Source organism: Balaenoptera acutorostrata, chromosome 9 (assembly GCF_949987535.1).
Source record: "Balaenoptera acutorostrata chromosome 9, mBalAcu1.1, whole genome shotgun sequence".
NCBI lineage: Eukaryota > Metazoa > Chordata > Mammalia > Artiodactyla > Balaenopteridae > Balaenoptera > Balaenoptera acutorostrata.
In genome coordinates, this window is record NC_080072.1 from 79,574,923 (window position 1) to 79,589,454 (window position 14,532).

At 36.8% G+C, this 14,532-nt stretch overlaps 1 protein-coding gene across 2 annotated transcripts in view; it reads left to right on the forward strand.

Moving 5' to 3' along the window:
* The window catches only part of ARHGAP42 (Rho GTPase activating protein 42), a 298,470-nt gene that overhangs the window by 204,711 nt on the left and 79,227 nt on the right, over positions 1-14,532 (forward strand). For both annotated transcript variants that reach the window (XM_057552511.1, XM_007191210.2), the window contains exons 5-6: positions 850-951; positions 9,954-10,064. In XM_057552511.1, coding sequence (XP_057408494.1) covers positions 850-951; positions 9,954-10,064 — 213 coding nt within the window. The remainder of the gene's footprint in view (positions 1-849; positions 952-9,953; positions 10,065-14,532) is intronic.

Sequence of the window (14,532 nt, forward strand, 5' to 3'; positions counted from 1 at the left end):
TTCAGTTATTGTATTGTTCATCTCTGTTTGCTTGTTCTTTAATTCATCTAGATCTTTGTTAAACATTTCTTGTGTCTTCTCGATCTTTGCCTCCATTCTTTTTCCGAGGTCCTGGATCATCTTCATTATCATTATTCTGAATTCTTTTTCTGGAAGGTTGCCTATCTCCACTTCATTTAGTTGTTTTTCTGGGGTTTTAGCTTGTTCCTTCATCTGGTACATAGCCCTCTGCCTTTTCATCTTGTCTACTTTCTGTAAATGTGGTTTTTGTTCCACAGGCTGCAAGACTGTAGTTCTTCTTGCTTCTGTTGTCTGCCCTCTGGTGGATGAGGCTATCTAAGAGGCTTGTGGAAGTTTCCTGATAGGAGGGACTGGTGGTGGGTAGAGCTGACTGTTGCTCTCGTGGGCAGAGCTCAGTAAGAGGCATCTTTTTTGTGGCTGGGAAATACTATGATTCCTTGAGAAGAGTGTGTAAGTGGTTCTCTAAACTGCTTGTATATTAACTCATCTGAATCACCAAAAAGCCTAAATAAGACGTGTTTTCTTGGTCCTATCCCATGTCAGAATTTCTTGCTGAGAATCAGTTATAAGGTGTTCAAAGGGATTCTACTGTAGGCAGCCTGCCCCCTCCATACTATAGTTCCATGAACTTCTTTGAGAGCAGAATACATACTCAAATGATTTTGTTTCACATTCTTCTTCCTACTCTGCTTCATCAAGTTTTGCACCTAGTTGAAGCTCACTAAATCTTGATTAAATAATTTCACTGGATGTTTGATGGGGATGGTGGAAATCAAGGTTTTCTTGATTCTCTAATTTGAGTGTTTTGTTGTTTTTGTGATCTCCTAGGATGGAAAGAAGAAATTTGACAAGGAGAGTGAAAAATACTATTCTATTCTTGACAAGCATTTAAATTTGTCTGCAAAGAAAAAGGAGTCTCATTTGCAGGAGGTAAGTTTTTCCAAATGAAATGTGGAAAGAGCATTAACATTGTCATGCGAAGTCCAAATTTCAAAAAGTAGACATTATCTCAGAATCTGCTCCTCTTTAATAAAATAATGATAAGAATATTTAAGTTAACTGAGCACTTACTACAGACAGGCACTGTGCTGAGCATTTTACATGCCTTGTGACATTTAATGTTAACAGTTCTAAGAGAAAGATTAGTACTTCCTTCAATAATGAGAAAGAGTGAAACAAGGCTATTTCTTTTTCTTCTTGTTGGGCATATTTTAAATAGCAGGACCTAACAAATTCATGTTATAGCATTTATATTAAGTTAAAAATATCTGTTTTTAAGGTGTTGCATCAGCATTAAGGGGAAAAAAGATACATATACAACTACATGTTTTATAATCTCCATTATTTTATGTCAATTTTCTGAAAGAACAAGTCAACAGTCAACAATCCTTATATGCATTTACTAACATGTACAGTGTATGCATATAAGGAATCCATTTCTTCCTTTTTTCTGAAAATTTCTTCTCATTGGTAGTGTTTCAACTATAATTAGTCAAATCGAATAGTCCTTTTACTGAGTAATAATGCAGTTCCAGCTCTAGTGATGGGATATTTTTTTTTTAAAAAAAGGCTCTCTTGTCTTTCATCTTGGCAGCAACCAAATCTTGACACACCATGCATCATTTCCCCAGTGTACAGTGGTGTGTCTCAGAGCTGAGCTGGGAGTTGTTAAGCTAGTTCCCCTACAGCTCATCACTGCTCTCCAGCCCTTCATAGGGAATCTTGTAGTGTGCTGAGCCTCCTTTCATCTCTTCTTCCTCTCCTCTCTGTACTTCTAGGGACTGTGGTGGGGAACCTCTTTCAAATGCCTCCTCCTGATCCTCTAGCAAAGCCACCTCCCTTCGTGAACTGTTTTTCAAGTTCAGTCTGGTCCTCTGCCCTCCTTACTCCTATTCTTCTTTCCCTGACCTCCATATTCAGCCATAAAGCACGCTTGACGAGTTAGAGTTCAAATGCAGTAGAACAGTTGTCCAAAAGGCACGGGAGGGTTGCTTCTGATTCCTTTTTTCTATACTCTTATGTTCCCCTAGAGGGAATTGAATTTCTTCACTTAAAAATGTTTAATGTTGGGAAGTTTTGTTATTTAAATGTGTTCATTATAATGAATATCTTGTTATTAACACCTGCTGTTAAAATAGGACAATTTAATATACAGCTGTGGGCCTATGGAAAGGTTTTGGGGCTAAAGTGAAATGGAGAAAAATCTGTTATTAAGGAAAATTATATTTTTAATTTTCATGGACATATTTAATCTTATGAAGTACTATGTTGTTATTTAATATTATGTTCACATACTCCAAACTTCTTAAATGCTCACATATCTCTTTAAACATAGCATTAGAATAAACCTAAGAGAGAATGCGGTATGTAGATGAAGTAGAAAGGGCCCCCCTAATTGTCACTATCATGTACCAAAGGCCATGACCAAGTACCATTTTAAAAATAGACTGCCTCAGAACACTCTTTGACATAAATCACAGCAAGATCTTTTTTGACCCACCTCCTAGAGTAATGAAAATAAAAACAAAAATAAACAAATGGGACCTAATGAAACTTAAAAGCTTTTGCACAGCAAAGGAAACCATAAACAAGACGAAAGGACAACCCTCAGAATGGGAGAAAATATTTGCAAATGAAGCAACTCACAGAGGATTCATTTCCAAAATGTACAAGCAGCTCATGCAACTCAATATCAAAAAAACAAACAACGCAACCCAAAAGTGGGTAGAAGACCTAAATAGACACTTCTCCAAAGAAGATACACAGATTGCCAACAAACACATGAATTCAAAATTCATAATTCAAAAAGAGTCATGTACCACAATGTTCATTGCAGCTCTATTTACAATAGCCAGGACATGGAAGCAACCTAAGTGTCCATCCACTAGATAGCTAGTGGGAATCAGCAACATAGCACAGGGAGCTCAGCTTTGTGCTTTGTGACCACCTAGAGGGGTGGGATAGGGAGGGTGGGAGGGAGGCGCAGGAGGGGGGAGATATGGGCATATATGTATATGTATAGCTGATTCACTTTGTTATACAGCAGAAACTAACACACCATTGTAAAGCAATTATACTCCAATGAAGATGTTAAAAAAAAAAAGAATTAATCTCCAAAATATACAAACAGCTCATGCAGCTCAATATCAAAAAACAAAAAACCCAATCAAAAAACGGGTGGAAGACCTAAATAGACATTCCTCCAAAGAAGACAAACAGATGGCCAAGAGGCACATGAAAAGATGCTTGACATCACTAATGATTACTGAAATGCAAATCAAAACTACAATGAGGTATCACCTCACACTGGTAAGAATGGCCATCATCAAAAAATCTACAAACAGTAAATGCTGGAGAGGGTGTGGAGAAAAGGGAACCCTCTTGCACTCTTGGTGGGAATGTAAATTGATACAGCCACTATGGAGAACAGTATGGACGTTCCTTAAAAAACTAAAAATAGAACTACCTTATGACCCAGCAATCCCACTACTGGGCATATACCCAGAGAAAACCGTAATTCAAAAAGACACATGCACCCCAGTGTTCATAGTAGCACTATTTACAATAGCCAGGACATGGAAACAACCTAAATGCCCATCAACAGAGGAATGGATAAAGAAGTTGTGGTACATATATACAATGGAATATTACGCAGCCATAAAAAGGAACAAAATTGGGTCATTTGTAGAGATGTGGATGGACCTAGAGAGTGTCAAACAGAGTGAAGTAAGTCAGAAAGAGAAAAACAAATATCATATATTAACGCATATCTGTGGAATCTAGAAAAATGGTATAGAAGACCTTATTTGCGAAGCAGAAATGGAGACAGACGTAGAGAACAAATGTATGGATTCCAAGGGAGAAAAGGGTGGGGTGAGAGGAATTGGGAGATTGGGATTGACACATATGCACTATTGATACTATGTATAAAATAGACAACTGATGGGAACATACTGTATAGCACAGGGAACTCTACTTAGTGCACTCTGGTGACCTAAATGGGAGGAAAATCCAAAAGAGAGGGGATATATGTGTATGTATAGCTGATTCACTTGGCTGTGCAGTAGAAGCTAACACCACATTGTAAAGCAACTATACTCCAATAAAAATTAATTGTTAAAAAATCAACTGCCTCAAAATCAAGGGTAGTTTAAATTTAGAGTCTCTAAAGGGTTATCAGGTTCTTGGTGAATATGAGGGCCACCCTTAGATAAGACATTGCTTAAACCATCAAGAAAATATTAACTTTATCATAATTTTAAAGTCCTCTAGAGTTTATGATTTAATTTTCCCTGACAACCTAGCTCAATATTTAATACTTGTTAGTTGCCCTCAATCCCTTGAGCTATGATAGAATATTCATTCTGGTTTTGTATTAAGTTGGATGCTAGAAAAACTTATAACACGGTTAGTAACATCCTCCACTTGCCCCACTACACACACACACACACACACACACACACACACACACACACACACACTTTTTTTCCAGGAGGCACAGCCCGCAATAGAATACAAACAGATATTGTGCAGAGAAACTCCTCAGAGCGTATAATGTAGACAAGGAAAAACGTAGCTTGCTTTTTATTTATTCCTCTATCCTTCCAGGAGTCAAAACTGTTATAGGGCAATGCTGCCGCACACGTATTTAATTCCGTAACATGGCATTAAATGTCATCTGTTCCCTTCCAGAGCAGCTCTGGTCCTTCTGTCAGCACCAAGCCTATTAAGTTCTCAGAAAGACCCCTCTGTGCCTTCTTACTGGCACCGCTGACTCTTTGTTCATTTTGCTCATGGAAAATAAGTGACTGCCCATTACCAGGACTGAATTAGGGGTCAGCTTGTGTTGGTAAAGCTCCAAGGCCATCAACTAGATGGACCACTGGAGCAAACAGAATTGGAACGAGACTCGTCAAAATTATGGGCTTTACAGTAGATGAAAAAAAGTAATATTTGATATGTGAATGGATAATTTCTTTCTAAGCATAAAATAAGAGGAAGAGATCATAAAGGAAATGTAGAAAGACCAGAATGCATGAAAGTAATCTATTTCAAAAAAAAATTAAATCAAAATAAAAGGCAAAGTGTTAAAAAAAAAAAAAAAGGCAAAGTGTTAGGAAATTTATACAATATATGACACAGGATAACCATCTCTTATATATAAGATGTGTTTGCAAATCAGTGTGAAAAAGATAAAGACTTTAGTGGAAAAAATTGGGTAAGAATATGAAAGGGCACTTCATCAAAGAAGAAATATAAACCATAATAAATATTGTAAGTTTCAATGTCACATGTATTAAAAACTACAATTTAATAATAGTAGCAGCATGTTATTTTATTTTCTTAAAATATAATATCCATTGTTAGTGAAGGTATGGGAAACTGAGCACACATTTACTTTTCTGGTGGGAATATGAAATCATTCAATAACTTTTGAGGTAAATTTGATATCATATTTCAATCAATGTTATATGTACAAGATAGTTGAAGTGATTTTATTGATAGAAATTTTCCCTAAAGAAATGATCAGAAATAAGCATAAAAATAAATTGTGTAAATATGTTGATCCAAGAGTTATTCACAATGCAAATTTTAGAAACATCTGAAATGGCACAAAAGAATGATTGGGATAAATATACAAATATAGCTTGGCCAAAAATGGAATTGATATGGCTGTGAAAAGTTTTATTTGGAAAATCATTCAAAGACATTTGGAAATATTTTTTAGCTTAAGAGGAAAAAAAAAAAAAACCCAGGATTTAAACCAGAATGTACACTATTATTCAGGTTTTTTGAAGTAAGTTTGTGTTTGTGTGCATGTTACACATCAAAATATTGATAGTGGGGCTGCAATTTTTATTTTCTTTACATTTTCCTGTTATAATAATGAACAATGAATAAACTTATAGTAATGAATATGTATTACTTTTATAGTTAGGAAAAAAGTAAAGGGATTCCTTTTAGGAACCCAGAGTTTGGGTTTCTATCTATCACTAAATACTCTTTCAAAATGTTCTTCTTCTTGCCACTTCCTGAGTGAAGGGAATCCCTCAGGTTCTACCTTATAGCTCTATTCTTATCCTTCAGTTTGTGCCCCTGCTAGCTCTGCTCCTTCCATATTGTCTGTAACATCTCGGCGAGTATCTCCCACCATCATACCTGACCACCTTTGCACTGTCCACTGACTGGTTACCAGGACTTCAGACTACAACACCTTAGTGACACATGTGAAATCTCACACATTTTCTCAGATTTGCTCCTGCTTCTCACTTCTTTAATTCTGTTAATGCTGGTATTATTTCTTGTGTCAAAGTTATCTTTGACTTTTTTTTTTCCCCCCTTGCTTCTCACACCCATATCCTTCAACTTCTCTTTCTAGGATATACCAAACACCTTTACCCTTATCAAATAAGAGCTCTCCTTATACTCACATGCACCCAGCTTTACCATTGAATCAACACATTCTACACTGTCCTCACTTTAATCTTCTTCAGGTTCACCTCTGATCTTGTCCACACCCTCCTCAAGCTTTTGCATGGTTTATAGGATGACATTTGCACTCATTCTCCCTATTTTGCCTCAATTCTCATTTCTGACTGTTTCAAACCAACCCTTTCGATCTATCTACCAAAACATAACTTCTCCTGACTTTATTCCCTCACCGAAACTCTTCTTTTATCTCCATGTACTCTAACCTCTCCATTCTTCAGCATCCAGCTTAAATCCTTTCTCCTCTGGGAATGATTCAGCAAATATCACCTGAGCCTTTTTCCTCTATTTTGAATTGAGACAGCTTATTATGGTTGGGGAAGAAGTTAGGTACCTACAGAACTATGTGGTTTTCTTATGTAATTAACTTGGTTTCTTACTAGGATGACTTTGCCACATAAATAACAGCTTATACCTGTTGTTCTGGAATAATTACTAATCCCTTTCAGTTTTAAAAGTTTAGACAATAAATTACATAGTTATTCTACTTCTCCAGTACAAAATATATGACAGTTGCTAGTGGGTATGTAAGTAAGTGTCTGCTACACACTATGAGCTTGAGTACTAAAGGAATTCGTCTGAGGTAAAAGAATGTCTTTCTAAATCTTGTACTGAAGAAAAGAATTAAGCTATTGTATTCTTTTAGCACTGTGCATTCTAGATGACCTTTCAAAGCAGATTCGGTATATTGAATTTAGTTGTTGAAGTCTAGGGGAAACCAGGCACAAAATTCCAAGAATCCTCTCCCAGTGGAGGCACATAGGACTTAATTCCCCCAGCAATGAGTCGTGACAACATGTGTGAAATGTGGTCTACTAGAAACTCATAGACTGAGTGCCCATGGTTTTTACTGGGGGCTGGTCGTATAGGCACCCTCTGCTCGTCATGTACCCAAATTCCAGACTCCCAGAAAGAAAGCAGGTGTTCAAAATAAACCATATTGTTTGCACAGTTTCAGCATAGTGAACTACTCTTATCAGTTAGGCTGGTGGGAACCCTCCCAAAATCCACATTCCCATATGCCAGCCAAGGGCCAACCTTGTAAGCAGGCCTTTCAATGGATAGTATTCATGCCTGCTCTGCTAACTTTTTCTGCACAGCTTTGTTGACCAGAAATAATCATTTTAGGCTCTAAGATGTCTCAACATTCTAGTTTGTTCCTGTGTGCTGGTTGACACAAAGACTATCTTTTAAAGTAAATGAAAGCTTCAGAAATAACTTGTGGAATAGACTGTTATCTCTGAGACTGAAATTATTCTTGCATCCTTTACACCCAATGGTGTACTGAAGCTTTCTCTTGGAGAGCTGATTTCTTCATCTCTTTCTCATCACTTGTTCAGTGATGTTGTGTTTGTGATTTGGAGCTGGCTATTTTGGGAATATTTTACCACAGAAACCAGCAAATACTGCAAATCAGACACGCTCCCCCACCTGCAAGAGAGCCAATTGTTAAACATTTATTAGCATACCACCACCTGTACCCCCTTACCGTTTGTTCTATACGTAGTGTGTTCCTCTAAGCAGTGGTAAAAAGAAAATATGTATGATTTGTGTGGAATAATGACTTTGGGTGCTGAGAAGCTTCTGGTCCAAATTTCTTACCTGATTTATGTGTTCTTCTCATATATTAGTTTATAAACTTGAAATTCTCAAGTTTAAAAATCCCTACTGAGTTGCTTATAATATTGGGCCATTTTAAATTATATAAATAATTGCACAGCAAGTAGTAAGTATATATAATTATTTTTAAAGGTCTTTCTTTCAAATGAAGTTTTAAGATGCGATGCTAAGCCAGCAAACCTAATTTTATCTTTCTTTAAGCTTTTGTTTGTTAAATTATCATTGTAAAATGGCTACAAAACAATGTCCTATTCCCAAATTGTTGTTGGCAGATACTTAGTATTCCAGAGAGGCCATTCTTTTCATCTGCTTTTAGTAATCTCAGCTGGCAGTGAGGAGTGTGTAGCTGGGCAACGAAAGTAAAATCATGCCTCCCTACTAAACCAAAGTCAGTTGTTAAAGACAGCATCCAAGGACGATGGTGGGCATAGAAGTGGGAAGAGAATGTACATGGCATTGATGGAGCATGATTTATTGCTTGGAACCTTTGCATTTGGGGGCTCTGTTACCAGTATTATCTCTGTAAGAGTTTACCTAATATGTGGCTCTGCTGTTTAATATTCTCAGATGATTTTTTTTAACATCTTTATTGGAGTATAATTGCTTTACAATGGTGTGTTAGTTTCTGCTTTATAACAAAGTGAATCAGCTATACGTATACATATATTCCTATATCTCCTCCCTCTTGCGTCTCCCTCCCATCCTCCCTGTCCTACCCATCTAGGTGGTCACAAAGCACCAAGCTGATCTCCCTGTGACATGTGGCTGCTTCCCACTAGCTATCTATTTTACATTTGGTAGTGTATACTACTCAAAGCAATCTACAGATTCAATGCAATCCCTATCAAACTACCAATGGCATTTTTCACAGAACTAGAACAAAAAAATTCACAATTTGTATGGAAACACAAAAGACCCCAAATAGCCAAAGCAATCTTGAGAAAGAAAAACGGAGCTGGAGGAATCAGGCTCCCGGACTTCAGACTATACTACAAAGCTACAGTCATCAAGACAGTATGGGACTGGCACAAAAACAGAAATATAGATCAATGGAACAGGATAGAAAGCCCAGAGATAAACCCACACACATATGGTCACCTTATTTTTGATGAAGGAGGCAAGAATATACAATGGAGAAAAGACAGCCTCTTCAATAAGTGGTGCTGGGAAAACTGGACAGCTACATGTAAAAGAATGAAATTAGAACACTCCCTAACACCATACACAAAAATAATCTCAGATGATTCTTCCTCAATTAAATCCAAACATTATGCAGTTTTCATGATCTTTTATAGTGTGATTCCAGCCTTGCTTCTCCCTCCTTCCTTCCACTTACTTACTCTGAAGGCAGACTCTTTCATGCCTTTTTACTTTTTCATGGGAGTAAACTCTTTTTTATCTTTGACTCTTCACGGCCAGTTATTTATCTTAAGATTCAACTCAGAACACCACCATTTTCTCCCAGAATTTAGTCTCTTTCTTGTGATTCCCATAGATTTTCATATATTTTTACATACCCCTTTTATAATAATTTTTTAATGTAATGAATGTTGTGTGCTTGCTCTGTGTGTGTGTGTGTGTGTGTGTGTGTGTGTGTATGCATTTTTCTTCCCGTTCAAAACACTATAAGCTCTTGAGGGCAAGGACTGTGTTTTCCTAGCCTCTGTATTCCCAAGACATAATAATTGCTATATTCAAACTTTTTGAAGGACTTAATTTTTTACAAAAGATTTTAGAGTAAAACAGGATTTGAGTTCCTCTCTAACAGAGAACCTTCAGTAATCGCTCCCTGCGTCATGATTTGCCTTTTTTGTGCTTTTTAGGCAGATACACAGATTGACCGAGAGCATCAAAACTTCTATGAGGCATCACTAGAATATGTCTTTAAAATTCAAGAGGTTCAAGAAAAAAAGAAGTTTGAATTTGTCGAACCGGTAAGATTTATTTTCCCTATAAAATAGTAGGTACAGTACATCTCTGAAACAAAATTTGCATTTTTTTCTGTTGAAAATTATGTTTTTTAAAAATAAAAGGAGGGAGAGGAGTGGGGGAGGGTGAGTAGATGGAGCACAGAGCACTTTAGGGCAATGAAACTAATCTATAGGACACTATAATGGTGGATACATGTTATTCATTATACACTTGTCAAAACTCATAACACTTACAATACCAAGAGTGAACTGTAATGTAAACTATGAACTTTAATAATAATATGTCAATATTGGGTTATCACTTGTAACCAATGTACCACACTGACGCAAGATGTTAATAATGGGAACTCTGTGTGGGTAGGGGCCAAGGGGGTGTATGTGAACTCTATAATTTCTTTTTTTTTGAATTTTTAAATTTTATTTTATTTATTTTTTATACAGCAGGCTCTTATTATCTATTTTATACATATTATAAATTCTATAATTTCTGCTCAATTTTTCTATAAACCTAAAACTGCCCTAAGAATAGCCTATTGATTTAAAAAACCTAAAATTAAAAATTAAGGCATGTATATTACATATACCTAAGGGAATATACCTTACCACTAAAGTGACCCATTTACCAAACCTTTAGTTGAAGGGAGAAGAGGTAAGGCTGTATTTCTTCCTTCGTTCCACCCTGCTTCCTTGCAAGGCTGGGACCTGCCTGACTTTCCAGTGAAGTCATTTATTTTCCTAAGTCAGTGTAAAAAGTAATGGATTCCCTAATGTAAACTGCATTATAGAAAAAGAACAGGTGGCTGGTCTTTATAAGCTTACTTCATTTTCTTAGCATTTTTTTCCCAAGTAATACCCTAATATGTTACAATATTGCCTGAGTAGGCATCTTCATGAGGTATCATCTATGATGAATAAGGGTGAGTTCTATAGCCAAGATAGTGCTCAGTTCCCATGTGATGATGGAGTAGCTATCATAAAATATGTAAGAAATCAAATATATAATTTAAGCCATACTTTTCTTCCTATGTCAGTTTATAAAAAATCTATTTATAATGGGAAATAAAATACCCTATTCCTATTTTAGTGGAGGTGACATGGAGAAGGGAAGATCCATTTCAAAATATATTTGAAAATTTTATTTCCTGATGAAAACCCATCAGTGATTCCCTAAAGATGATGGGAAACTGAGACAGAGCAGAGTCTGGGAAGAGTCATCAGCCTCTGCCTGGCTCCCAGCACCTCTGCTTCACTCCTCTCCCTTCAGCTGGAGCCACCTGACAGTCTGCTGGACACTTGGCAAGTTTCTAAGGCGAGCCCTTCAGCTAGAAGGATTTAAGGAACCAGAGGCCACACCACAGGCTCAGGAATTTAACTTTAACCCTCTATTTGGGATGACAGCCTTGACTCCAAGTTCCGTTTGCCAAAGAGCTAAGTCCTTAAACCCCTTAGGGTGAACTGATAACCTCTTATTTAGCAGATGCTTTGAGGATCTGATTAAACTTTTTTGGGGGGCTCTCCGAAACTCATCTGTGGTTCATGGACAACTAGTCAGCCTAATAAGCCCTAGTCAACGAAGATGACTAATGCTTAAAATTCCTACTCCCCTTCTCATGGAGTAATAAGTCCTGCCTCTGAAGTCTATCATGGTTTTTGAAGCCTCTCTCCTTGCTGGCAAACTTCCTCTTTATGGCCTGCCTCTTGGAATTTCTGAATTTTAGCTCTTTGTTAGAATGCCCCCATTAATTCTGATGGTTTTCCTTCATACTCCTTCATTACCTGTTCCCATTCCCTTCAGATACTGTGCTCATCTTCTCTGTGGTTCTTCCTCACACCTGGAATGATCCTTTTACACCTGTAGTACCTCTCTCTCTCTGGAGAGGTATGCAGGTAGCCTATTTCCCCATCTGAGCCTCTCTTATAGCCCATCCTGTCTGGGAACAGTGAACTAGACCATTCTGTAAGATGACATCAGGTATATAAAGAAAACGTTGTAAAATTGTTTGCTCATAGGTCACAGAAGGAATGATAAGAATTTATGAATTCTTGTGATAATATAGGAAGAGAAATGGAAATTGTCCTTCAATTGAAATGTGTTTTCTTCTCTCCCTCTACTGTATCCCGAACTGGGATGGTCTGATAAGTCTTCTGTAATGCATGCCTTTCTGGTGACACCACAATCAAGGTCGATGTTAAAATTGTCCTTCTTCCAAAATATTTTCCTGGCTGCTGGATTTTTCCTATTAGAATGTCTGGCCAAACCAAATAGTACTGTCAGTTTAGTCTCCTTCTCATTTCCAGCCACAAAGTCTCATCCACGGGGTTTTACTTAATTTCCACCCCAATGTTGAGAAGAATAGAAATGGGAGCAATAGAACATGGGCATGTTGCTCTTTAGGTTATGCATTTACAAATCAATTTGCAGGAAAAAAGCTTTTAAAATTTCAAAAACAAAGCCCGGAGGAGCTATAAACATAAAAGAACATGAGGATACTTTAATATCTTTGCAGTTTTTTTCCTGCAGAAATCCAATTCCTGTTGCATAAAGTTTTATATTGCAGAAATGAAGCAGTCTATGCTAGTTTAGCTGAGATTTATTTAACAAATAAGCATTAGAGTAAAGCAAAATACTTTAGGGATGCAACTAATCTCATACAGATTGTATGATATCAAGTAGAAAATATAAATAGTCCTGGTGATTCCCATTAAATAATATCCTTACTTTATGATGATCATTTGAGCTAATTTTACATTGTTTCAATTAATGTCAAGATCCTATGACAGTTGATCTTTGAACAACATGAGTTTGAACTTTGTGGATCCCACTTATATTTGGATATTTTTCAGTAAGTACCGCAGTACTACACAATCTGCTGGTTGGTTGAGTCTGAAGATGCAGAACGTACCAAGGCAGGACTGTAAAGTTATATACAGAGTTGCAAAGGTTGTGTGTGTGTGTGTGTGTGTGTGTGTGTGTGTGTGTGTGTGTGTGTAGGCGTCCTTAATTCCCAAATTGTTTAAGGGTCAATTTGTACTTATGATAAAACTTCTACAGAATATTCAGATGATATTAGGAATAGATGTTCCTACGGTGTCATTATTCTAAGGAGAATCTAGGTCTAATACAAGGAAAAAAGAGGGGGCATTTATATATATTTTATAAATTATTATTTTTGAAGTATACAGAAAGCCAGCTTTTTAAACTCAGTTCTCCATTAGCTATGTGATCTTAATGGCCTTTTTTCCCCTCTGTTTATCTATCATATTTTATTTAGAAAGTGATGGTAGCTAACTCATGATTTTAGACCCGTACTACCCAGTATGGTAGCAACTACTTGTGTTTGTCTATCAAGCCCTTGAAATGAGACTAGTGTAGATTAAGATGTGCTCCAAGTGTGAAATAGATACTAGATTGAAAAGGCTTTAGTACAAAAAAATATTTTAAAAGCATGTGAAATATCATTAAAACCTCTTCTATATTGATTACACGTTGAAATGATAATCTTTTGACTACATTGTGTCAAAATATTAAATTTCACTTGGTTTAAATTTCTTGTGACTACCAGAAAGTTAAAAATTTCACATTGGTTTGCATTTGTGGTTCACATTATATTTCTGTCCAGCAGTCCTAGCTGTAACCTTTCAGATTTGCCGAAAAGATATTTGAGTTCAGGTCTGTAATGGGGGAAAAGAGATCAGCAAGAGAGAAACATCATCTCCTGACTCTTGATCGTTAAGATCCTCCTACTTCTCAGAGTTGCCTGGAGCTTCTGAGAATTTTGAGGGATTAGGAGAAAAAGTTTGAGAAGTAGCTGAACATGAACAACCTACATAAGAGAGTTTAACCCCAGTGTCTCAGAAGTCTGTTATGGGACATGAAAGTTTGTGATTCAGAAAACCAAAAGAATCTTTTTATGACAACTCCTTTATGGTTCATTCAGCTGCAGTTGGTGTATGTTTTGATTATAGCCTTTGAGAGTACTTAGTTGGGACTAATGTTTTGTGAGCAACTACTATGTGTCCCATGTTTTCTGTGTTCTCCCACATGAACCCCACCACGGCTTTATTATTGGTAGCTGTTATCCTTCCAGATGAGGAAGTTAAGTCACAGAAAGATTATTAGTTGCCTGAGGTCACAAACCTAAAGAGGGGGAGAACCAGGAATCGAGAACCCAAGTCTGAAGTTACTGTTTTGTACCACCTACTGCCTTAATGGCTACTTGATTACAAAAATTAGTTCTTCTTAATACTTGCTCTGACCAAATAAAATGGATGACCCTAGAAAATTGGATTGTAAAGCTATTTTGATTCCTTAAAATTAGAAAAAGAAAGTAAGAGATTGACCTTTACTTTGGTAAAGGTACTTGAGTCAGGGCACATACCTGTCCATTCATTCACCTGTTCTTCCATCCTTCTTTCATCATCCTGTTTTAAGTTGTCTCCCCAGGCCACAGGTGACTGGCCACTTTCCATG